Source organism: Leopardus geoffroyi, chromosome C1, assembly GCF_018350155.1.
Source record: "Leopardus geoffroyi isolate Oge1 chromosome C1, O.geoffroyi_Oge1_pat1.0, whole genome shotgun sequence".
NCBI lineage: Eukaryota > Metazoa > Chordata > Mammalia > Carnivora > Felidae > Leopardus > Leopardus geoffroyi.
The window spans coordinates 160,911,151-160,932,169 of NC_059328.1; the positions used below are offsets into that span (position 1 = coordinate 160,911,151).

General features: G+C 37.0%; 1 protein-coding gene across 2 annotated transcripts in view; it reads left to right on the top strand.

Moving 5' to 3' along the window:
* The window catches only part of METAP1D (methionyl aminopeptidase type 1D, mitochondrial), a 90,939-nt gene that overhangs the window by 61,222 nt on the left and 8,698 nt on the right, over positions 1-21,019 (top strand). For both annotated transcript variants that reach the window (XM_045480203.1, XM_045480202.1), the window contains exons 2-6: positions 11,627-11,784; positions 13,802-13,951; positions 15,400-15,548; positions 16,128-16,170; positions 19,769-19,932. In XM_045480203.1, the coding sequence (XP_045336159.1) occupies positions 11,627-11,784; positions 13,802-13,951; positions 15,400-15,548; positions 16,128-16,170; positions 19,769-19,932 (664 nt within the window). The remainder of the gene's footprint in view (positions 1-11,626; positions 11,785-13,801; positions 13,952-15,399; positions 15,549-16,127; positions 16,171-19,768; positions 19,933-21,019) is intronic.

The following is a 21,019-nucleotide window of genomic DNA, read 5'->3' on the forward strand; positions in this document are numbered from 1 at the left end:
CTCTTGATTTTGGCTCAGGTCATGATCTCATGAATTTGTGGGTTTGAGCCCTGCGTCAGGCTCCTCACTGTCAGAACGGAGCCCTCTTAGGATTCTCCCTCTCTCCTTTCTCTCTGACCCTCCCCCCTCATGCCCTCTCTCTCTCTCAAAATAAATAAACTTAAAAAAAATAATAATAATGAGATGAAATAAATAAGTAAAAATGAGATCATGAATTTGTGATTCCACCAAATGTGAATAATCTTGGTCAGCTAAGGTTTTCAAGTAATACTGTTTTCAGATTGAAAAGCAACCTGCTTAATACAGATAGAATACATGTTTTGTTAGGGGTGATGTGATAGTTTTAATTTTTAATCTTAATCTTCAGTACAAAAATAATGGTCTTATAGTTGAGCATTCGTTAAAAAAAAAAAAAAGACAAGGAAGAATTTGTAAGTAGGCTTCTGTGGGACTCCTTTTAAGCCTGTACCATTTTAATGCATTGCACTTTTTGCATTCATGCCTAAAGCTGTGGAGTGATTATTCACATGGTTAACTAAGTCTGTACGGTTTAACTGGATATAGAACTATTTGTGGCAGCATAACTACATCAGTCCAAACTTTTTCTTTTAGTAAAGAGGTTACTGTTTATTTTCTCTTTATTTTTCTTGTGAAAATAACCCCTTGGTGAGTAATCTTGGCTTCTATTGTTTAAATCTATATAATCTCAACTGCAGAAGGTTAGAAATATATTGTTTTCCTGGACCTTTAGCTTCCTCATTTTGGGTTGTGATTATTGACCTACCTACATACCTATCACTCCTGTTGCCTGGTTACAGAGCAGAAACAAAACTCCCCAAATTGTCAAAATACCATGGTAGAATTTATATTTAAATGTTTTCTTTTTATGTCATGCCTTTCACTTGGAATTGTACAGTGAAACATTCTCAGAAAAATATTATGATGTAAAAAAAAAATTTTTTTTTTTTTTTGGTGTTGATACTGCAGTTTTGGTCAAAGCTCTGAGCTATTTTATACCAGTTGTTTTCATAAATAACTTTAAATGATTCATAAAAAGATAGAAAAATATACCCAAAAATATAACTAGAGCATGTTGCATATAGAATTCAGTTGACACTATTGTAAGATGAGGACTAAAATTATACTCTTTTCAAATGCTTTAATACAATTGAAAAATTTTCATGGTAAAGTTGTGCCTTTGATCACAAACTGTAAGTCCCAACGTCTTCTATTAAAGGGTATTGTTATCCAAATAAGTAATATTTTGAGTAGTGTTTTATATGACAGTAGTATTTATAAAGTCTTTTTTTAATTAAAGAAGGACTTTCTTACTATATCATTTTTTAAAACTCATGATATTTTTATATGAACTTTCTCTAAAGTTGAATTCCATGTGTGATTTCTGTGAAATTGCTCTTTCTGATTCTTATTTATGTGCTTTAATATAGAATTTTTCTGTGTTCCTCTTCTGTAACCAAATTGTGTGGTAACAGGAATGCTTCTTTTGAGAAATTTTGGAAGGTTGAAGTTTGCCAGATGTTCTGCACTAACCTACCTAAAAGAGTTACATTCTCTGGGTATCAGGAGTGTGTGAATTTCTTTCTTCTTCCTTTGATGAAATGAACATTTGCTTTTGGTTCGTTTTGGTGTTGTACTTCTACTCTCATCAGAGTTTGCCTTTTATTCTGTATTTAAACGATATCACGGCATCCAGAAAATCTGGCAAAGAAAATGATATTTTGATGACATTTTCCACAGGGCTCAACTAGAATGAATTATTACATTTTAACCACAGCCCTAATAAACAGCTCCTTTATTTCCCCTGGAAAGACACAATATTTCTTTGTCCAAGAAGTTGCCTGAGTATATGTATTGTTGAAGTGCTAAAAAGCTGCTTTTCTCTAAACTTTAGCTGAGAGACAATGGGATTTTCTAAGCATATACTATTGCAGTGTGACTCAATATTGTATGATTCTAAAAATGAATTTAGATTTAAATTTTGAAGTAAACATTTTTTACCCTAAATGGAGAAAATTCACACAACAGCCCTATTTCCTTCTATACATTAGTCATTTCCACGTAACTTCCACTTATCCACCAAATGATCTTTCAGTTTTAGATTTTGAGTTCTTACTCTAATCTTTGACTCCCCTCCCCCACCTGTGGTTGGGCCAGCCCAAAGGAATTTTTTTCTAGGCCCACGAATATAAGTCTACTCTATTAACTAGGTTTTGTTTATTGATAATGTGTTTGCAGACTAGGTTGGGGGTGTGTTTGTCTCCCAAGAAGAGGGGAATGCTTTTCGTTTCAGTCATATATTCCTGGGTGTTGGTGGTATATACATTAATGAATAATCACATATCATCCAGTTGGCTTTTGTAAAGGAGAAAATGCAGTGTTTTCCCAAACCCATTTCTGAGCTTGTCATTGTTGTTATACTCTATCATTTGCTATTGCTGAATTTTTTAAAAGGAGGAGGGAGGTAGCATGGAGCCAACTTCCTGATGGAGCCTTGGGGAAGGTCATGTTTTGCCGTGACCTGGGCATCATTCTTGAATGTTGTTATTATTGGAGGAGGGTGCCCTCAGGCCACCGCCCTTCCTTTCCCCAGAAGTGCTCTCTCACTGTGGCTGACTTTCTAGCTCATCTTCTCTAGAATCAGGACTCCTGGGCTTTGGCTTATGGCTTGAGGGTGAGTTCTGACATCCATAGGCTAGTACCTGTGAAGGCTACTATTTCTCCTTCCTTTGCTTACTTTTATTGGTAGTAGTGGCCCAGTTCTGTTTTCATCTGACAGGATGCAGCCTCCTAACAATCGCAAATTTAGAGCTTTAAAGCAACCAGGACAAATGTTTATGTGTCAGCATAAAGTGATTTGTGATTTTTTTTTCAATTAAAATAGTTTACACATTTCTTTTTAATTTGTGTGAAATCTCTGTTACTGCGTTAGCAGTCTTAGCTATAACATACTTCAAAGACACACTATTGGATGTTAAGTAGAATCTTTATTTCAGACAAGTATCTATGCCAGTATATTTTAGACTTGACTTTGTGCTTTATTTTGAACATTAAAGTAAATAATCTGTTTTCCAACACCTGCATAATTGGGCCTGCATCCTCTTTAGAAATGTTGTTTAATAAACACTGTTGCTTTATCATCCAGAGGCTATTGCCAAATGCCGTTAATTAGGCAAAAGAAAAGGAAAAAACAAGGTTTTTTTTTTTTTTACAGTTTTGTAAAACAGATCCACACTTCTTCTTATAGTGGCATCTTAGCTTGAAATCCAGGAAGCAGTGGTGTATGGTGTCCATATCCATGATTTCCTGAATTGGAGAAAAAGTGTGGAAAGCATCTGGGGAAAAGGAGGCTCTTTACCAGCTTGTTTCCTGTAAGCTCAATTGGAAGACCTTGTCTGTGCAAATAGATTTCAAAATAGAGCCTGCCCTTTGACTGTCTCCATAATTACATGGCTCACTCTGTATTTTATTTGGCAGCCAGAACAGTTAACCCCTGGAAGGAAGGGGCTGATGGCATGGCCAGCTTGGCTCCCCAGACGTGTCCATGGGAATGAATAAACCACTGTTTGGGGAAGCCCATAGCAAAAAACACAGCAGAACAGTCTTCAACGGAATTGAAACTTTTAAAAAACAAGTTTAATAGTGTTTATTATGATTGGTTTAGAAACTTACTTTGTCCTTATTGTGTAAACTGTAGAGAGGTATTAATTGTTTAAAAAAAATTGGGAGTTGGGGGAGTTCCTGTCGCTTTGATGTAATCAACATCTGTCAACAGAATGAATTTGCTTTTGTTTAGTTTCAAGGGCCCTTGTCCTTTAGCTTTGCCCAATCAGTATCTGCTTCAGCCTGGGGCATTCCCCTAGCTGATTTTTTTTTTTTCTTCAACAAATGCACAGGTTATTTCTTGTGAAATGTGAGCTTCTTGTCTGCTTTATAGTCTCCTTGAAATGGGAAGGAACCTTCAATCTTTCTCATTTACTTTTGAAACATGTACATCTTAGTACTAGATTATGAAAATCAATGCGAGTTATATCAAGTGATGCAGACTATTTAATTTTCCTTTCACAACATCTGTGCAAGTTATCAAACCTATCAAGCAGACAGTCAGTGCTTTAGGTCAAGAAATATAAGGCATGGATGCATTTGCAGTGTTCCCTTTTGGACTTGAAGCACACAGTGCTATAAAAGCCTGTGCTCCTACTCTAGGTAATTGGTTGGAGTTCATGAAGTGTGATCTTTCTGTGACTCTAAATCAGCACCTCGAAAATGTATTTCTGTGGTACAGTCCCTTTCGAGCCTACTGTAGGAAGCAATATTTCTAAACAGTTAAAAATATCTCAGTTTGCTGTCACAATGTAAGTTACTTTTTTTTGTAAGTCATTGTATTATTTAAGCAAATCATTTGGTTAAAAATTAAAATTATCAATGATTGTAAGAGCCATATTTGAAAATGAATTAGCAAAACATTGTTTTCTCTCTTAGTAATCATAAATCATTTAAATCTGGCAGGCATTCCCCCCTTCATCCAAAATAATTGCCTCCATTTGTAAAATCAATTAGATGTTGATATGCTATAAATAATAGTTTTGTTACTAGACTTTGGCATTTGATCATTATGAAAAAATATATTCAGTAAGACATTTTACAGAGTGTCTTTTAAATTACATATTATCTCTGGTTGACATTGTTAACTAATGTAAAGTAGTACAGGCTACTTTATTGTGTTGTTTTCTAGCCAGATACTTAATACCTCTGAAATGTAACATGACGGAGGATTGATGGCTGGCTGCAGGGTGAAAGTGCTTCCCTGGAAACATACAATGAAAAATACAGGTGTTGGTAGCCCACACTTGAGTACAAATAAATATACTTTGTTCAGTTTTACAGCTGCTTAAAATAATAAGCATTTTAAATGTCTTTTTGAAAGTTCATTCAGGCCTCTTCCCTAAAAATACTTGTTGGCCAGAAGAAAACTCACATTTTCAAGGATAAAATCGGCTTAATTAAGGGTCATTAGTAGAGGTGCACAGAAAAACCCAGGGCTCAGTGGGTGAAATGGAAGCATTTCATTATGTGGTATAGAATGCATGAGCAGATAACAATTAAAATGGACCCTGAGTAAGAGGCCAGTAAATATAGGGCATGTTGCATGCAGCAACATTAGTTATTTAAAATGAATTCCTCCCTCCATCATACTTGAATTCTGTAATCCCACCTTTCAGACTTCATCTGTAAAGGGAAATAAAATGGAGTTTTTAGAAATTGATGCTATTACCAAATATGAAAATATTTAAAACCATAACTTAGATTTCCATTGCAAATACAAATTTAAAACAGGAAGAATGTGCTGCACTACCCAGAGGACACATACCAATTTCAAAAGACACTCAGGCCGCACAGTGTGCTCCTCCATGGAGTGACAGAAGCAGTTGCCTGTAATTTTCGACATTCAGCTGAAACTAGACGCTGATAGAATTTTTGTGACACTGAAAATAATTCTTACTATTACCTTTGATAACAGTAAATATTCTGGTATTTATAACAAATAACGTATAGATGTACTGCCTAAAGGAACCCTATATAGAGTTTCTGTTACATAATCAACAGTAACAACACTCACTATGATCATTCTTTTAAGATCAAATTAGTCCAAAGCAGCTCCTTGCTGATCTGGGGCTCTCCTCTCCTGAGGTTTCTGATGGTTTTCAATTTGTGTCTTCTTAACCCAGATTGGTCAGCTTGTCCCTTGCAATAATTAGCACACACCTGAACCTTGTTTCCTGAAAATAGCTTTAACGAAAGGGGGTGTGCTATGCGTCCTAGGTAAATGGTGGTGCCCCAGAGACAGAGAGGCCAGTCCTGTGACTGATGGAAACCTGGCTGGTGTCCCTGCCTGTGATGATGGATGTTGTGCATCAAATTAGCTGTAACATTGACGGTAGCAAGTTGGAAAGTTAGATGCAGTTGTGATAAGGTATCAGCAGTGCTCTTATTTGTTTCTTTGTTTACTTGAGATATAATTAACATAATATTTGTATTGTACTAATTTCCAGTGTACAAAGCAGGGCTTTTATAAAGAAGGGAAATACAAAGGAAACTCAGCAAACCTTTTCTAGAATAGTATGTAGCAGTAACTATAGTTTGGTTATCCTTCGACCCTGAATATAATTGGTACTGGAGATTTTAATTTTACTCACTCTGCATTTAGAAAATTTGTTAACTACTATTTACTAGTTATAATATGATAAACAAAATAGAGGATTTTGCCCCACCTCTTTTTTGCCACATTAATTGGAGGACCATTATCTTCTAAAGGCATGTATTTCTTAAGCCCATTTCTTCATTTCACCTGTGAAAACAGTAGATTTTTTTTCTAGTTTGTAATGAATAGTTAGTGAAATAAACACGGTATGGTACCTTATTATCCTGTTACCTTGTGACAGCATTTATAGGGTGTCTTTTATCAGATTGAAAGAAAAGATTTTGCTTCAAATAAAAAAGTATCATATGAAAGTGCAATTTCTGAGTAGAGTGCAGAACCGTAATTGTCAACAGATTGGATATGTTCAGGCTGTGTTCCCAGTGTTTAAGTCATGTGTGGGTGTGCCTGCATCTTTTCGGCAGTGAGCCTATCATTTGACAGGACAGGTACATTGGCAACACTGTTCATTCTAAAAGTCAATGTCTCAAAAGCCTCAGCCAGATATCCAAGTAGAGGCCTGGTGACTTCGTGCCTCAAGTTTAAGTACATAAAAAAGATTCCCCCTGTAATGACTGTGTACTTGAACTTGATAATGCTGATAAAGATGATCTCTCTATCATGTAATCAGCTGCATTGAAAAAAATCTTCATACGTCCTAAAATTGATCGGCATCTACATCATCCCATTGCCTGGGATGTAGCATGACAATCAGATGCTGCTGAATGAAGGCACAAATGTCAGAGCTAAAGGAGACCTCAAAGATCATAAAGTACAACTCCCTCATTTTCTTAAGCCTTTCTGTATCAGTGGGCAGCGTCTGAAGTGCTCAGCATAGAGCTTGGCACCAGGAAGCTCTCAACCAATGTTCACTATTATTGTTACTACTTGAGGTCACATAGTTAGGTTTTGGCGGGACCAGGAACAGAACCATAGTTCCAAGGTGCCATCCGCTGCTCACCCTGGCCCATTTTTCATCATGCATATCACCATCTTATGTAATCTAATGTATTTGTTGGTTTACTTGTTGTCTGTGTTCCGCCACAGAATATAAGCTCCATGAGAGCGGGGACTTTGTCACCTGGTTCAGTCTCCATCCAGAGCATGGCATATAGGAGGAGCTCAGTAAGTAGTTGTTGAATAAAATAATAAATAAATTTAGAGGCCTGCAGGTAAACATGTTGCAGATTTGAGAAGAGAAAGGAAAAAAATTTAACGCTTATGGAACACCTGCTTTTTAAGATGATTTACATACATATGTTAGCTCATGCTCACAACAGCCTAGTGTAGAGGAAAGCACTGTTCTTCCCATGTAATGGTGAAGAATGTGGGGCACAGAAGTTCTGGTAACTCAGATCTGTCTGACTTCAAAGCTCATGCTATTTTCACTACTACAATGCCTCCCAATTAGGTCAGATCTAAGAATTTTCGTGAATCTAAATGTTGGATGGTCCCATGTTTATTTTTTCATAATTTTTCAAAAAAACTTTCCTTTAAATCTAATCCCTGAGGAAAAAAAGAAAAGCATGCTATCTACTAGAGCCCCTGCACACTATAGAAAGGCATCTAGGAGCGGCAGACACAGTCCTTGGTTTGGTGGCAGGGGATGTGGAGCCTTAGGCCCCCCCATTGACCACTAGAGGTGTGAGTCTTAGTTCCTCATCTGTAAAATGGTGCCATCAACAGCCGCCTGCCTACCAGACAGAATTGGTAAGGAAAAGATCGTGTATGCAGAGCACCTACCACTGAACTTCATTAAAGAAAGTGGCCATTAAATGTTAACCACATTATTATTGTTACTAATTCCATTAGTGTTACCAGAACAGCAATCATAACACATACTTTCCTCCAAAGGGAAATACTTACAACCTTGTGTCTTGTTTGTGATCCTATCTAGGGATGCAGTTAGGGAGCCTGGAGTCATCGGTTGATTCCACCTAAGTCTTTGCTTTAGCTGGGATCCAGATTTTCTGTTCCATATCCTTAGACTGCCAGCCAACTTCTGTCAGCCACCTCACCGAAGCCTGTGTTTGGTCAACGAAGGGAGCAGGGCTTGAGAGAGTGGATGGATTAGGTCAACCCAAAACCACTTTTGGAAAAATAACCTAATGGTAGTACCTTCTAATAGTTTTGTAATGCCTTTACGTTTTCTGGATGTTTTTCGTGCGTATGAGAAAAATAATATATTTTGGGGAGGCAACTTGATCTGCTTTCTCACAGCTTTGGGACTTACTACATGTCCCTGGGGAAGTTACTTACCTTTGGGTGCCTCAGTATCTTCAACTGTGAAATGGAGCAATAACAGTTCACAACTCATAGCGTTCTCATTAAGATTCAGGAGCTAACATATGTAAAGTGCCTAGTACAGTAATCGACACATAGTAAGTGCTCAGTATTAGAAGCTATAATGGAGCACATATTTTCTTTCTCATTTTACTTTTTAAGCGTTCTTGAAGGAAATACCATTTATTAGAATGCAAAGTGTTGGGGTGCCTGGGTGGCGCAGTCGGTTAAGCGTCCGACTTCAGCCAGGTCACGATCTCGCGGTCCGTGAGTTCGAGCCGCGTCGGGCTCTGGGCTGATGGCTCAGAGCCTGGAACCTGTTTCCTATTCTGTGTCTCCCTCTCTCTCTGCCCCTCCCCCGTTCATGCTGTGTCTCTCTCTGTCCCAAAAATAAATAAACGTTGAAAAAAAAAAATTAAAAAAAAAAAAAAAAAAAAAGAATGCAAAGTGTTTTCACATACTTTTTCACATATTCTAATTAATTCTCACCTGAGACTCAAAAGAAGAAACTTGATCAGAGCCATACAGCTACTGAGTGATAGAGCCTAAATGAAAGTCCAGCTTCTGCTTTCCAACCATCTGCTTTTCCTAGGAAAATGCCCTGCCCCCATATACCAGTCGACAGTCCTAGAGCTGGTGGTGGTGTCTTCTGGAAATGTACAAGCTTCAGGGAATATGTACCTGCCTCTATTTAAAAGAACTTTTGATATTTTTTTTTTAGTTTTTTTTAATTTTTTTTTTTTTAACGTTTATTTATTTTTGAGACAGAGAGAGACAGAGCATGAATGGGGGAGGGTCAGAGAGAGGGAGACACAGAATCTGAAACAGGCTCCAGGCTCTGAGCTGTCAGCACAGAGCCCGACGCGGGGCTCGAACTCACGGACTACGAGATCATGACCTGAGCCGAAGTCGGCCACTTAGCCGACTGAGCCACCCAGGCGCCCCAAGAACTTTTGATATTTAAAAGAAGTGGTATTGGGGCGCCTGGGTGGCGCAGTCGGTTAAGCGTCCGACTTCAGCCAGGTCACGATCTTGCAGTCCGTGAGTTCGAGCCCCACGTCAGGCTCTGGGCTGATGGCTCAGAGCCTGGAGCCTGTTTCCGATTCTGTGTCTCCCTCTCTCTCTGCGCCTCCCCCGTTCATGCTCTGTCTCTCTCTGTCCCAAAAATAAATAAACGTTGAAAAAAAAAATTGTTAAAAGAAGTGGTATTGCTGCATTTTGTCTAGTATTTGGAATTGTTTAAAATAACACCAAAACGATTCTAGAAGTTTGATTCAACACAATTACATTCAACTTTATGGAAGAACGTAATTGAGTGAAACTTAGGACACTGAATCACTGACCACTGGGGTTTGTTTGTGTCCGTGCCTTTTTCCAGTTCACTTGGAGATCTTGACTTTGGAGGCCAGTACTCACCAGCAGTTCACGTTTCTATTATGTTTCACAGCTGAAATGTTACTCTAGGCCAGTAATTCTCATTCTTTAATGGGCAGGAGAATCACCCTGAGTGCTCATGAAGGCACAGATTGCTGGCCTCATGCCAAAGTTTGAGTCAGTAAATTGAGAAGGGGTCCGATATTTTGCATTTTTTCCCATGTGGCGTTGATATGCTGGTCTAGGTACCACATTTTGAGAAGCAGTGCTCTGGACCAGAAGTTGATGAACTTCTGTAAATGACCAGATAGTAATTATTTTGGGCTTTGTGGGTCATACAGTCTCTGTCACAAGTACTCAACTCTGCCACCGTGGCTCAAAGCAGCCATAGATAATTATAAGCTGTGTTCCAATAAACCTTTATTTATGGGCATTGAAATCTGAATTTCATATGATTTACATATTAAAAAATATTATTTTCTTATTTCTTTTTAACCATTTAGAAACATAAAAAATCACTTTTAGGTTATGGGCTGTACAAAAACAGGCAGCAGGCCAGATTTGGCCTTCGGGCTATCGTTTGCTGATCCCGGATGTGCAATTGTGACATGTTGGGGAATTTTCAAACTATTGTTTTAATTATAAAAGTAATGCAAGTGGATGGTTTAAAAAGTGGATGGTTAGAAGTATAGAAGAAGATAAAATGAATCAGGAAGTCTTCCTCCCCACCCCCAGCCCCGATCACATGCCTCGCAAATAACCACTGTTGATGAGTATCAATTTTCAGAAATTTTATAGGCATATACAAACTTATATAAATGTATAAATTATTTTTACATCAATGGGCTTTTTATACATATTGTTCAGCATGTGTTTTTTTTCCTGACAACGGATGGTGGCTTCTTTACATATCAACACATAAAAATGTTTTAGCTTCTTCTCCAATAGCTTCATAGTTTTCTGTTGCGCAGATATACCATAAAGATTTCCCCAGTCCCGCATTGAGGGGAATTTGTGTTATTTCCCTTTTTTTCTACTACAAAGTGAGGGTCCATCTTCGTATATCCATTATTGCATAATACCTGCAAGGTAAGGTCCTAGGAGATGAACTGCTGAGTCAAAGGATATGTGTATTTAAAATTTTTGATAGATGTTTCTAAATTCCTGTTGTGGGTACTTTCGGATCCTGTGTTCATTTTGTTTCAGGGTTACACCCTACACTTCTGCTATTTAGTCTTCATCTGACTTGAGCATGCATCATAGTGAATTTTGGTATAATGCCTTCCTGCACGTGAACTTAACACAGAGTAGTAATCCTATCAAGGGCAAAAAGTGCAGCTGGCAATTTGTCCATGACTCTTGAAAGGAAAACAGCTTTAAAGAATATAAAGCCACCCAAACAGTGCCCTGAATCTAGGGTCATCCGCACATTTGCTGCATAAGGTACCACAACAGAAATTGTTCTTTTTGCAGACCTGGTACTTAGCAGATGCTTCTATATGTTTGTTTCCCTTTAGAGTGGAGTTTTCCATTGTCAAACATTTATGTAAACATAGTATTAGCTAATAAATATGCTGTGCTATTATTGTACTAGAACTCAGAATACCACTGCTTTCCTTTCTATTTGGGGCTTTTCCTTTTTTGAGCCAGTGAAGGATTAGGATAATGATTTAATAGACAACAAAGCAGCATCTTAACATGTAGCACTATGTTAGGTTTTTTAACTTAAAATATGCCTATTTCTGCTCATAGGTTATCATAGAATTCTGTCTTCACCACTCAATCATATCTACTTACACAAGCAGTCAAGCAGTCAACAAAGAAGAAATTTCTTTTTCCGGAGACAAAGAGATATTTCACACAGTATAGTTTTGCCGGCCGCAGCTTCTCCAGCCCACCCAGTGCCTGAGGTACTGTATTGCCTATGATCTGCTGCTTTTTCCAGCCAAGATAAAGGTTAACTGCAGAGGCGATCAAATGTGTTTGCGCCTTTCATTTCTGAGCCTTTTGAATCCTAATTTTTAAAGTTGGTTTATGATTTAAAATTGTGATTTGAGAAGTTGTAACATCTGCAGTTCTATCACGTTAATTTTTTTTAACTAAACCTCTCATCTTACAGCTGCTTAGATTATTCAGAATTAGTTTCTACCATGAAATTTTCTATATTAAATTTCTAACATGAAGGTAAAATTACGTGTCTATAGTTTCTTAACTTTTTCAGAGAAATAAAAAAATTGGCTGTCAAATTGGGATCATTCAAGAGAGATTACTTGAAGCCAATACACTAGGTGTTTTTTCCTAAAGCCTGCCCTTATACTTTCCATAGGATTAGTGCTGCTGTTTTTGAATCCTCTTTTAGAATAATTAAATAAAACCTCTTGCCTCAGAGCATTCTTGATTTTTTTTTTCAGAGATTACAATTCTGTGGAAAGAATCTATTTTCGAAATGCAGTATAAAGGAGGTGTGTGGGTCATGTAGGACGAATGAGAACAGCAGAAAGAAGTATAGATTTCTCACAAAATCACCTGCCTTCCCCCTTTTATGCATTTTTTTTTTTAGCAGTAAACCCACATTAAGTATATTATACTCCCTGAAAGTGAGTGGCCCTTTTTTGTGGAAAGGGGCCAGTGAGACAGGCTACCAGAGCCCAGAAGTATATTCCTGGTATTTCCTTAGTGTGAAAGAAAAGGAAATGTCCAGAGAGATGAATGTATTGTTTTAGAAGTGTCAGTGACAACCCAGCAGCCCTTCTGCCTGTAATTGTAACCTGGCCACATCACAAAGCAGAGTGGAGACGAGAGCACAGTCTGCGGGGGAGACCGGGCGAGCTTTGGGCCCTGGTGGCAAAGCTGTAGGAGCAGGTGCTCATCCAGAGCTCAGCTGTGGTGCTGCGAGCAGTGGCATTACCTGTGTCAGGAAGGCCCCTCTGAACACAGGAATCAGTGACAGTCCTAAGCCCTGTGTGATACGCTTCACGAAGAGCAGACCCCTAACCTCAGCCCTTCCACAGTTGCTGTGATGTCAATTGAAATAGCGTTATCTCCCTCAGCTTCCTGTTCCCAACTGCCGTGTACCTTTCCTGGGTACTGTTCAACAATGCTTATGTGGCACTTTCCATAAATAGATTGTAAAGAGCTGAGCAAAACCTTGGGACTGAAAGAAGCTCTGTGTGTAAAATTGTATTTATTTTCTGAATGCTGCCCACAGGTTTAAGTAAGCAGTGGAGAATGTTCTGCAAGGGCGATCAGAGTTGAATGTTTTGAGTTTTGGGGGGGTTTCTTTGTTTGTTTTTGACAAGTGATGGAAATGTTCTAGGTATTCTTTATGCACTTAAAAAAAAAGAAAGAAAGAAAAAGAAAAGAAAGCTGTTTGGTTTTGTTCTCTAGTCCCTTCTTAGTTTGGGTACAGTTGCGAAGTGTAAGAAAAGTGTCTACGTAATAGGCTTCAGAAGACTTGACAGTCAGCCTTTTACATACGTTCATTCGGAGAGGGTGTTGTGAGCTATCCTTTGCATAAATTTTATCTTTGTGTTACGAAGATGAAAGTGCTCTTAATTAGCCATTGGGCAATTTGGAAGCTTGGTGCTATTTTTTTCATCAATGGCAATAATGCTTCTTACGGGCTTGGGAGGAGGAAGAAAAGAAAACCACTGTTTGTTTTGACCAGAAGTCTACTTCAGACCAGTTTGACTCAAAGCACAGTAAGGTTAACAGACCATCCAGAAGCAGCACTAACAGGCAACGTTAAGTTCAAAAGGGCAGGGGAAGGAACTGGGGGCAGCCTGGAGGGTCTGTTGTGCTGGCTTCGGAGGTCGGTGCTCCGGCAGGAAGGGCAGAGCTCCATGAAGCAGGAGGCTGTGTCCGAAAAAATGATCCCATTGTCGTGTGCTGGGTTCTGATCTTCATTTTCAATCCTTTTTCCTCAAGCACATAAAGAAGCCAGACTATGTGACGACAGGCATTGTACCCGACTGGGGAGACAGCATAGAAGTTAAGAATGAAGATCAGATTCAAGGGCTTCGTCAGGCTTGTCAGCTGGCCCGTCATGTCCTCCTCCTGGCTGGGAAGAGTTTAAAGGTGGCGTCTCACCAAGCCTCAGAAGGGCTTACAGAAGGGGCAACAAACCCTCCTCTTTGCCTTCTTTCCATTTAACTCTTCTTTTGTATACATCTAATTTGTTAAAAACCAAGTAAAGCCTGGGATGGGGGGGAAAGGGATTTTATTATTTTATGTGTTTTTTTAAGAGGTAACTTAAAATGCAAATTCAGTTTTAAGTATCAGGATTCCAGAGATACTTTGGGCCCAGTCAGCCTGTCCAACTTGATCCAGGGCAGACAGCTCTGACTTCTGCCTCCTTATTCCTGCCTGTAGTTTCTGCTTTTATTCCCCACATTATTTCTGTGTGCCTGAAGAGTTGTTCTGCCTCATCCTTTGTTTCCTGTTTTCTTGCATTAGCTCTGCAAAGAAAGATTAGAGCAGATAACACAAAGCTATAGGTAATATAAAAATGTAACTATGGACAACTATCTTACTACAAGATTTAGTTCTTCCAGAATAATCTGAAACACCCTGCTTTATAGGAATCCATATATATATATATATATATATATATATATATATATATATAGGCCTGTAGTTTCCAAAAGGTGGGCAGAATTTAAGAAGTGAGTCTCAGGAATGAAAACACTTAGGGTATCATTTGTGTAATAAAGTTGTTATAGCAACATAACTAAGCTTAATGTGAGTATCAAATAACACAAAGAAATATTACAGAAATAGTTAATTTTTAATAAAAGATTTTGTTTTAGAATTTTATGACTTATGAGTTTATGGAGATATCTTCATGTACTCATAAAACTCAATTTTATTTTTGTTTTTTTTAGTTTGAGAGAGGATTTTTTTAGTTTGAGTTTGAGAAAAAATACTCTCCAAAGTATTTTTTTAAAACAATGGATTTATTCAGGTATGAAAGGAATCAAGATTTGTGAAAACCAAATTTCTACGATAGGTATCAGACTGAATTTTTAAAATAATGATCCATAATCTCCCCACCATTGCTACAAAGCCCATGTAAGATTTCTCTTAGATAAGAAGGTGTGGGATGACCTACTTTTCAAGCTTTGTCATCTAAACTGAAGATACTTTTGAGAATGTATTTATATGCTTCAGCTAGCCTGAGGCACTAACCATTGAAGAAGAGGAGGGAATTGCCCAGGAAGCTTTGTGAAGTGTTCAGGCCCAAAGGAGTCGTGTCATTGAATGACTCACGGATAATTTAAAGGATCTTAGAGTTTAAAGTCTCCATTTCCTAATAGCCCATAACACCATCCTATGCCCAAACAGTTGTCCAAAAGGCACAATTAAAAATTTAATGTTAATCACCATTAATTAAACTGTTGTATCACAAGTTTATCACAGTAAATTTATATAATCTCATCAGAAAGTACTGTAGCTGTAGACATAGTCAATGAGTGCAGGAAATGACTTCAACGGTTGCTGCACAATTTCTTTATTTAATATTTTAGGTTGACATGACAACTGAAGAGATAGATGCTCTTGTCCATCAGGAAATCATCAGTCATGATGCTTATCCCTCACCTCTAGGCTACGGAGGTTTTCCAAAATCTGTTTGTACCTCTGTAAACAACGTGCTATGTCATGGTATTCCTGACAGGTATTCATTGCTTAATAACATATTGTTCCTTCAGAAACTAAAACATGAAACTAAGATCTATAACATATGTTGAAAGATACTAGTTTAATTGAAACCCACCTGTAAACTTTTGAAGCTGATTATGGTAAAACAAAAATTTTGAAGTATTTTGCCTCAACGGGACATAATTTAATGTTTGTTAAAGCAGTGTGTAATCCACACAAGTCATGGTTCATGAAATATTTCTTTTACCTTCTTAAGTTTTAACCATATAAATGGTAAAAATCCAAACGTAGGCAAATATAGATTATCAACTGTTGTTTTGGGTCTTTGCAAAATTAAGGAAACTAATAAGTACATTTTTTTAAAGACTGTTTTAAAGATTTTTAAACAATGGCAGTATGTTCCTATTATGTATGTCTTGTAAAATCTGATGTGACTAATGTAACTTAAAGATTAGATATAGTTATTCCATTTATTCCTCTTCCACTCCAAATTATCATTGTGACTCACTGGGTGTGTGATAGTCTTAGGTATTTATTTTTACATTCCTTTTATTGAGATCTGTCTATCACCATTTTTATTCTGTTTATGTTTCAGTCGACCTCTTCAGGATGGAGATATTATCAACATTGATGTCACGGTGAGTAAATAATATAAAAAAATAGTCTTTGATCAACTTCAGAATTGCTGGTAGCAACAGGAAGAATTGTGGATTGAAAATGTGAACTGCACCAAGGGAAGTGCTGTTTACTTCCAGACCCAGACGCAAGCAGCTGGTTTCCTTTTTTGTCTTTAACTCTGTGTTTATTCCAAGTAAACCCAGGCCTGACTTGAATTTAGGGCTGGAATCAGATGCACTGAGATCAATGTTGGCCTAAGTGAAATGTCAACCCAATCCTGCTATGTGTCATGTTTTTGAGAAGGTGTAATTGTTATTGATCCACTGTGTAGTTAATGCAGAGCACCACAGCACTGGGCAGCTGCTGAAGCTAGATATGTATGAGATGAGCTAACGCGAAGAAAGCCAGCATTTTTCCTTCACTCTGCCAAGATTGATCTTCCTCTTCCTGCTGATTTTGAGTGGGGCCTGTCATTATCTTACTCTGTCATTAGGGGCTACATTGGCCTGTGTGTGTCAGTCTATTTGGACAGCAACTCTTTTGCTAGCAGTGTTCCTTAGATTTATTAAAATCCCTGAAGGTAACATCGTGTTCCATTTCTGGTATAGAGGGTGTAGAGAGCCTTGAACTTGGAACATACAAACAGAGTGGTTTTCTCACTGAACCTAAGTGTTTACCAAATGGTTAACAGCCTTTCTTTTAAATAACAACCCAAAGTGATTTCACATGGAAACTTAGAATTGTACAAGCTCTAACCTTTACTAATTCCCTCAGCCTCTCACTATTCTCAGACTTGGATGATTTGTGCCTTGGCAGTTCATTTTACTAAAAAATTTTGTAGCGGTTCCTTTGGATTATGTAGATTGGAGATAAATTCTATACATCTGATGATTAATAAATTATTTTTAAATGAATAAATAAAATTTAATCATCTGATGAGAACTTGTTGAGACAGACAACATTCAAGGAGTATAGCTTCTATTAATGAGGAAATATTTTTAATAATAGTTATTTGTCTATCCAGACCATGAAGACAGGTAAGCGTGGGAATGAGGTAGAAATTGGCATCCAACCGTTAGGTTTGGTCAAATTTTTAGTTGTTTAAATTAACTCACCCTCTTGTCTTCCTATCAGTTTGTATGATAATATAGTCAGGGATTCTTTTATTGCTGATACTTTTTCATATATCATTTTGTCCTACTTAGAATACTTGAACATTTGCTCCACATAGATTCAGTTGGTTTTTCTTTCCAACTCAGAATCATGTAGAGGGAGATATTTTATGAAGTATACCTGAAATAAAGTATTTTTCATGATATACTTTTCTTTTGAATTGTAACTGATTTAGGGGCTTTACATTTATCATCTCACCTAATCACCCCCTATAAAATATTGCTGCTTTGAATGAAACCAGCACACTCTTTCCTGCTGCTTCCAGTTCATCCAAAGAGAATATTCCATGCCTTTTCTGTTTTCCTGAAGACTTTTAATAAACAATTCCAATTTTAACATTCAAATATTTCACAGTTGCAAAACTAATAAAGCAAAGTGAAATATTTCAGGTGTCTAGAAATATGGAGGAGTCAGGAAGCATACAGGTAGGTATCTTAACAAATTATGTTTCTTTTTCTTTACCCTTCCCCACAAATTATATTTCTTATGAGATCTTTTATTAAGTGAAAGACTCCATTATTAGATCCTTATACTTTATTAGAAAATACTCATTATGTGTTTTATAATTGTTTACATGTAGTATATACATCACAGGAAAACAGGCGTCTTTCCCCCTTGAAAGTTGAATGTTAAAAAATAGACAATGAGATATCCAGAGTAGTTGCTCAATAAATATTTGTTTAATAAATGAAGTACAAAACAAGACTACTTTGTGAACACAAATCCTAATTATAGATAACTGCCACAGACTTTCAAAAGTATCGTTATTTCCATATATATTGAGTTTTCTAAGTAGTCATTTTTAAAGCTAGCCAAAAGAATTATACAAAGGCAAATAAAGATTTTTAAAAATATTTTTACTTAAATAACAGTTATAAAACACTGAGTTATACATTAAAAAAATTTTTTTAATGTTTAGTTTTGAGAGAGAGAAACACAGAGCGCAAGCAGGGGAGGGGCAGAGAGAGAGGGAGCACAGAATCTGAGGTAGGCTCCAGCCTCTGAGCTGTCAGCACAGAGTCCGATGCAGGCTGATGCAGGGCTCGAACTCACGAACCGCGAGATCATGACCTGAGCCAAAGTCAGAGGCTTGACGGACTGAGCCACCCAGGTGCCCCTATGCATTTTGTAAAGTGATTATTACTCTTGTATTGGCAACTGTTATATATTTGTGTATAAAATCAAACTTGTACTTTCTTGGATGGCAAATGGGAATAAATGTATAAAATTCTATTGCAAGGAGTTAAGGTCATTTGACATAGTAGAGAAAACATTTGATTAGAAGCCAATAACCCATCATATTAATCTGGATCTACCTCTGTATTCCACCACTAACCTGAGACAAGTTACTTGTGTATGCCTCAGTTTTCTAACTTAGAAACCAAAGACATAGTAAAGACTTTTCTTGCTTCCCTTACAGAGGATAGTATTTTTTTAATGCAGAATAGTATACAGATTTAAGATATTAAATCAGTATTAAAACAGTCAGGAAGCTCAGATAAACATCTTTTTTATAAGTTTCTGCATTCTACTTCATGAGAAAGAGAAATGTGAAAAATAATTACATAGGTCAAATTTATGCAAAATAGCAAATGCCATGTTATGTCTAAGGATCAGCTTTCAACCAGTCTCCTCTACCTTCTCTGTTTATTATAGTGTTTGTTATTATTGATTTTTATAACAAATCTGGTATTTTTCAAGATCCTATGGGGCCTTCTGAATCATTGACAACTGATAAAATTGTTTTTTCTGTAATTTTATCCTTAAGTCTATTTTGTTATCGTTTACTCCTTTAAAACCCATGTGTAGTGTTTTCTGTTAACATTCTGCTATCTGGAACATTTGATTAAGGTTTCACTTCCAGATAGGACTTTTCCATAGCATATTTCATTCTCATATCAAGCCACTTCAATTCTTAGAACTAAATTCTCCTATGTCTAATACTGACAAGTCTATTTTATTTCTTCTTATCTATCACTTCCAAGTATAGAAATGGTAAATAAAAGATCATATATCTCCATGACACTGAAGAAACTTCTCACTATGTTAAATACTTCTGGGTTCTTTAGACCTATTATAGTAATTATGGGTCAGTGTCTTTGGTCAGTAAATTATGCATATGTAGTTTTGTCTTCTCAGAAACAAAATGAGGTATCAAAACATTTTAATAGCATTGCTAATCATAATGCTATTGAAATAGCCCTACCATTACATATTTATTTTTAAATTTTGTAATATTGTTGTATGGCTTCTTTTTTTTAAATTTCTGTGAGGCTTTAGCATGTCCCTTTTTTTTTTTTTTTTTTTTTTTGGTAGGGAAACTTGAGAGTAATTCCGGAAGGGTGAAATATATGAATCTACTAAATGCATAGATGAGCACAATAAATACTTTAATGAGTACATTTACAAACGAGAACATATTTTAAAATGTTTGCCTGTGTTTAGGTCTATTACAAGGGCTACCATGGAGATACCTCTGAAACATTTTTGGTGGGCAATGTGGACGAATGTGGTAAAAAGTTAGTGGAGGTTGCCAGGAGGTGTAGAGATGAAGCAATTGCAGCTTGCAGAGCGGGGGCTCCCTTCTCTGTAATTGGAAACACAATCAGGTAAGCCTTACACTGACAAGTAAAGGGAGGGTTGGCAAATGGTACAAAGGTTATTGGTGGCTTGGTATAAAGTTGATGACATGTTTTATGATTCAGAACCATCATTTCAGTCTGATATCAGTATGTGGACTGCCAAGCTGCAGTGTTGTTCCCTGGGTTTAAAAAAAAAAAAAGAAAGATTTTAAAACAGTGAATTATACTCAGGTCAGCGGGAAACTTATAAGAGCAGCAAGCAATATTTATACGATTGCTTTAGTTTTAGCTCGACATACTAGTCTGTAGTGTTCCTTTACTCAAAATCATACCAAATATGGAAAAAAGTACCTAAGGGGGTAAACATCCCAACTCTTGGGTAATGAAACAGGAGAAAAGCTAAATTTTATAAAGGAATGAGGTGAAACATATTCTTGTGATACAAAGGTAAAAAGCATTAGCTCGAGCAAGCCTTACCTTTCAAATCAGTGGATTAGCAAACAGGCTAAAAGGGTAAGCTAATGTCCTTTTCTCGTCCAGTTCAGTTTTCCTGTACACCATTGTTTATTTTCCAAACGGTATTCTATGCGTGCTTTGTGAGTATATGTGTATTTTCTGAATTCAAGACTTTTCCCTATAATCTGTTACCTACATTTAGATCTTTTTTCCCCCATAACTGTTTTGAAGTAGACATACGGAATATGTGTTTTCATCTAAAAGTAATACATTTTGTTAAAGATGATCACATCAGTACCTTTTAAAGCACTGTTCTCATTAATATGAACCATTGAACACTTCCCGTTTGTCTAAAGGATGGAAGGCGTAGTCACCTTGAAAAGATGCTGCCTTTTTTCTTCGTAAGCCCTCAAATACTTTAAGAAAAAAGGCAATAAAATATCAGTTAAATGTATTTATGGCTTTAAAAATATTGTAACAATGTCTGAATCAAACTTTAGTAAAATCTCTTTGGGTTATATCTGAGAAGCTTTTATTGAAGACTTCGAGCAAAATTGTGTTTTTGACAGTTTTAAATTATAGGCTAACTAGCCTGGGAAAAAAGGATAGTGTCTCTCTGTTCTTTCATAGGAAATGTTGAATCAGACCCCTACTGGGA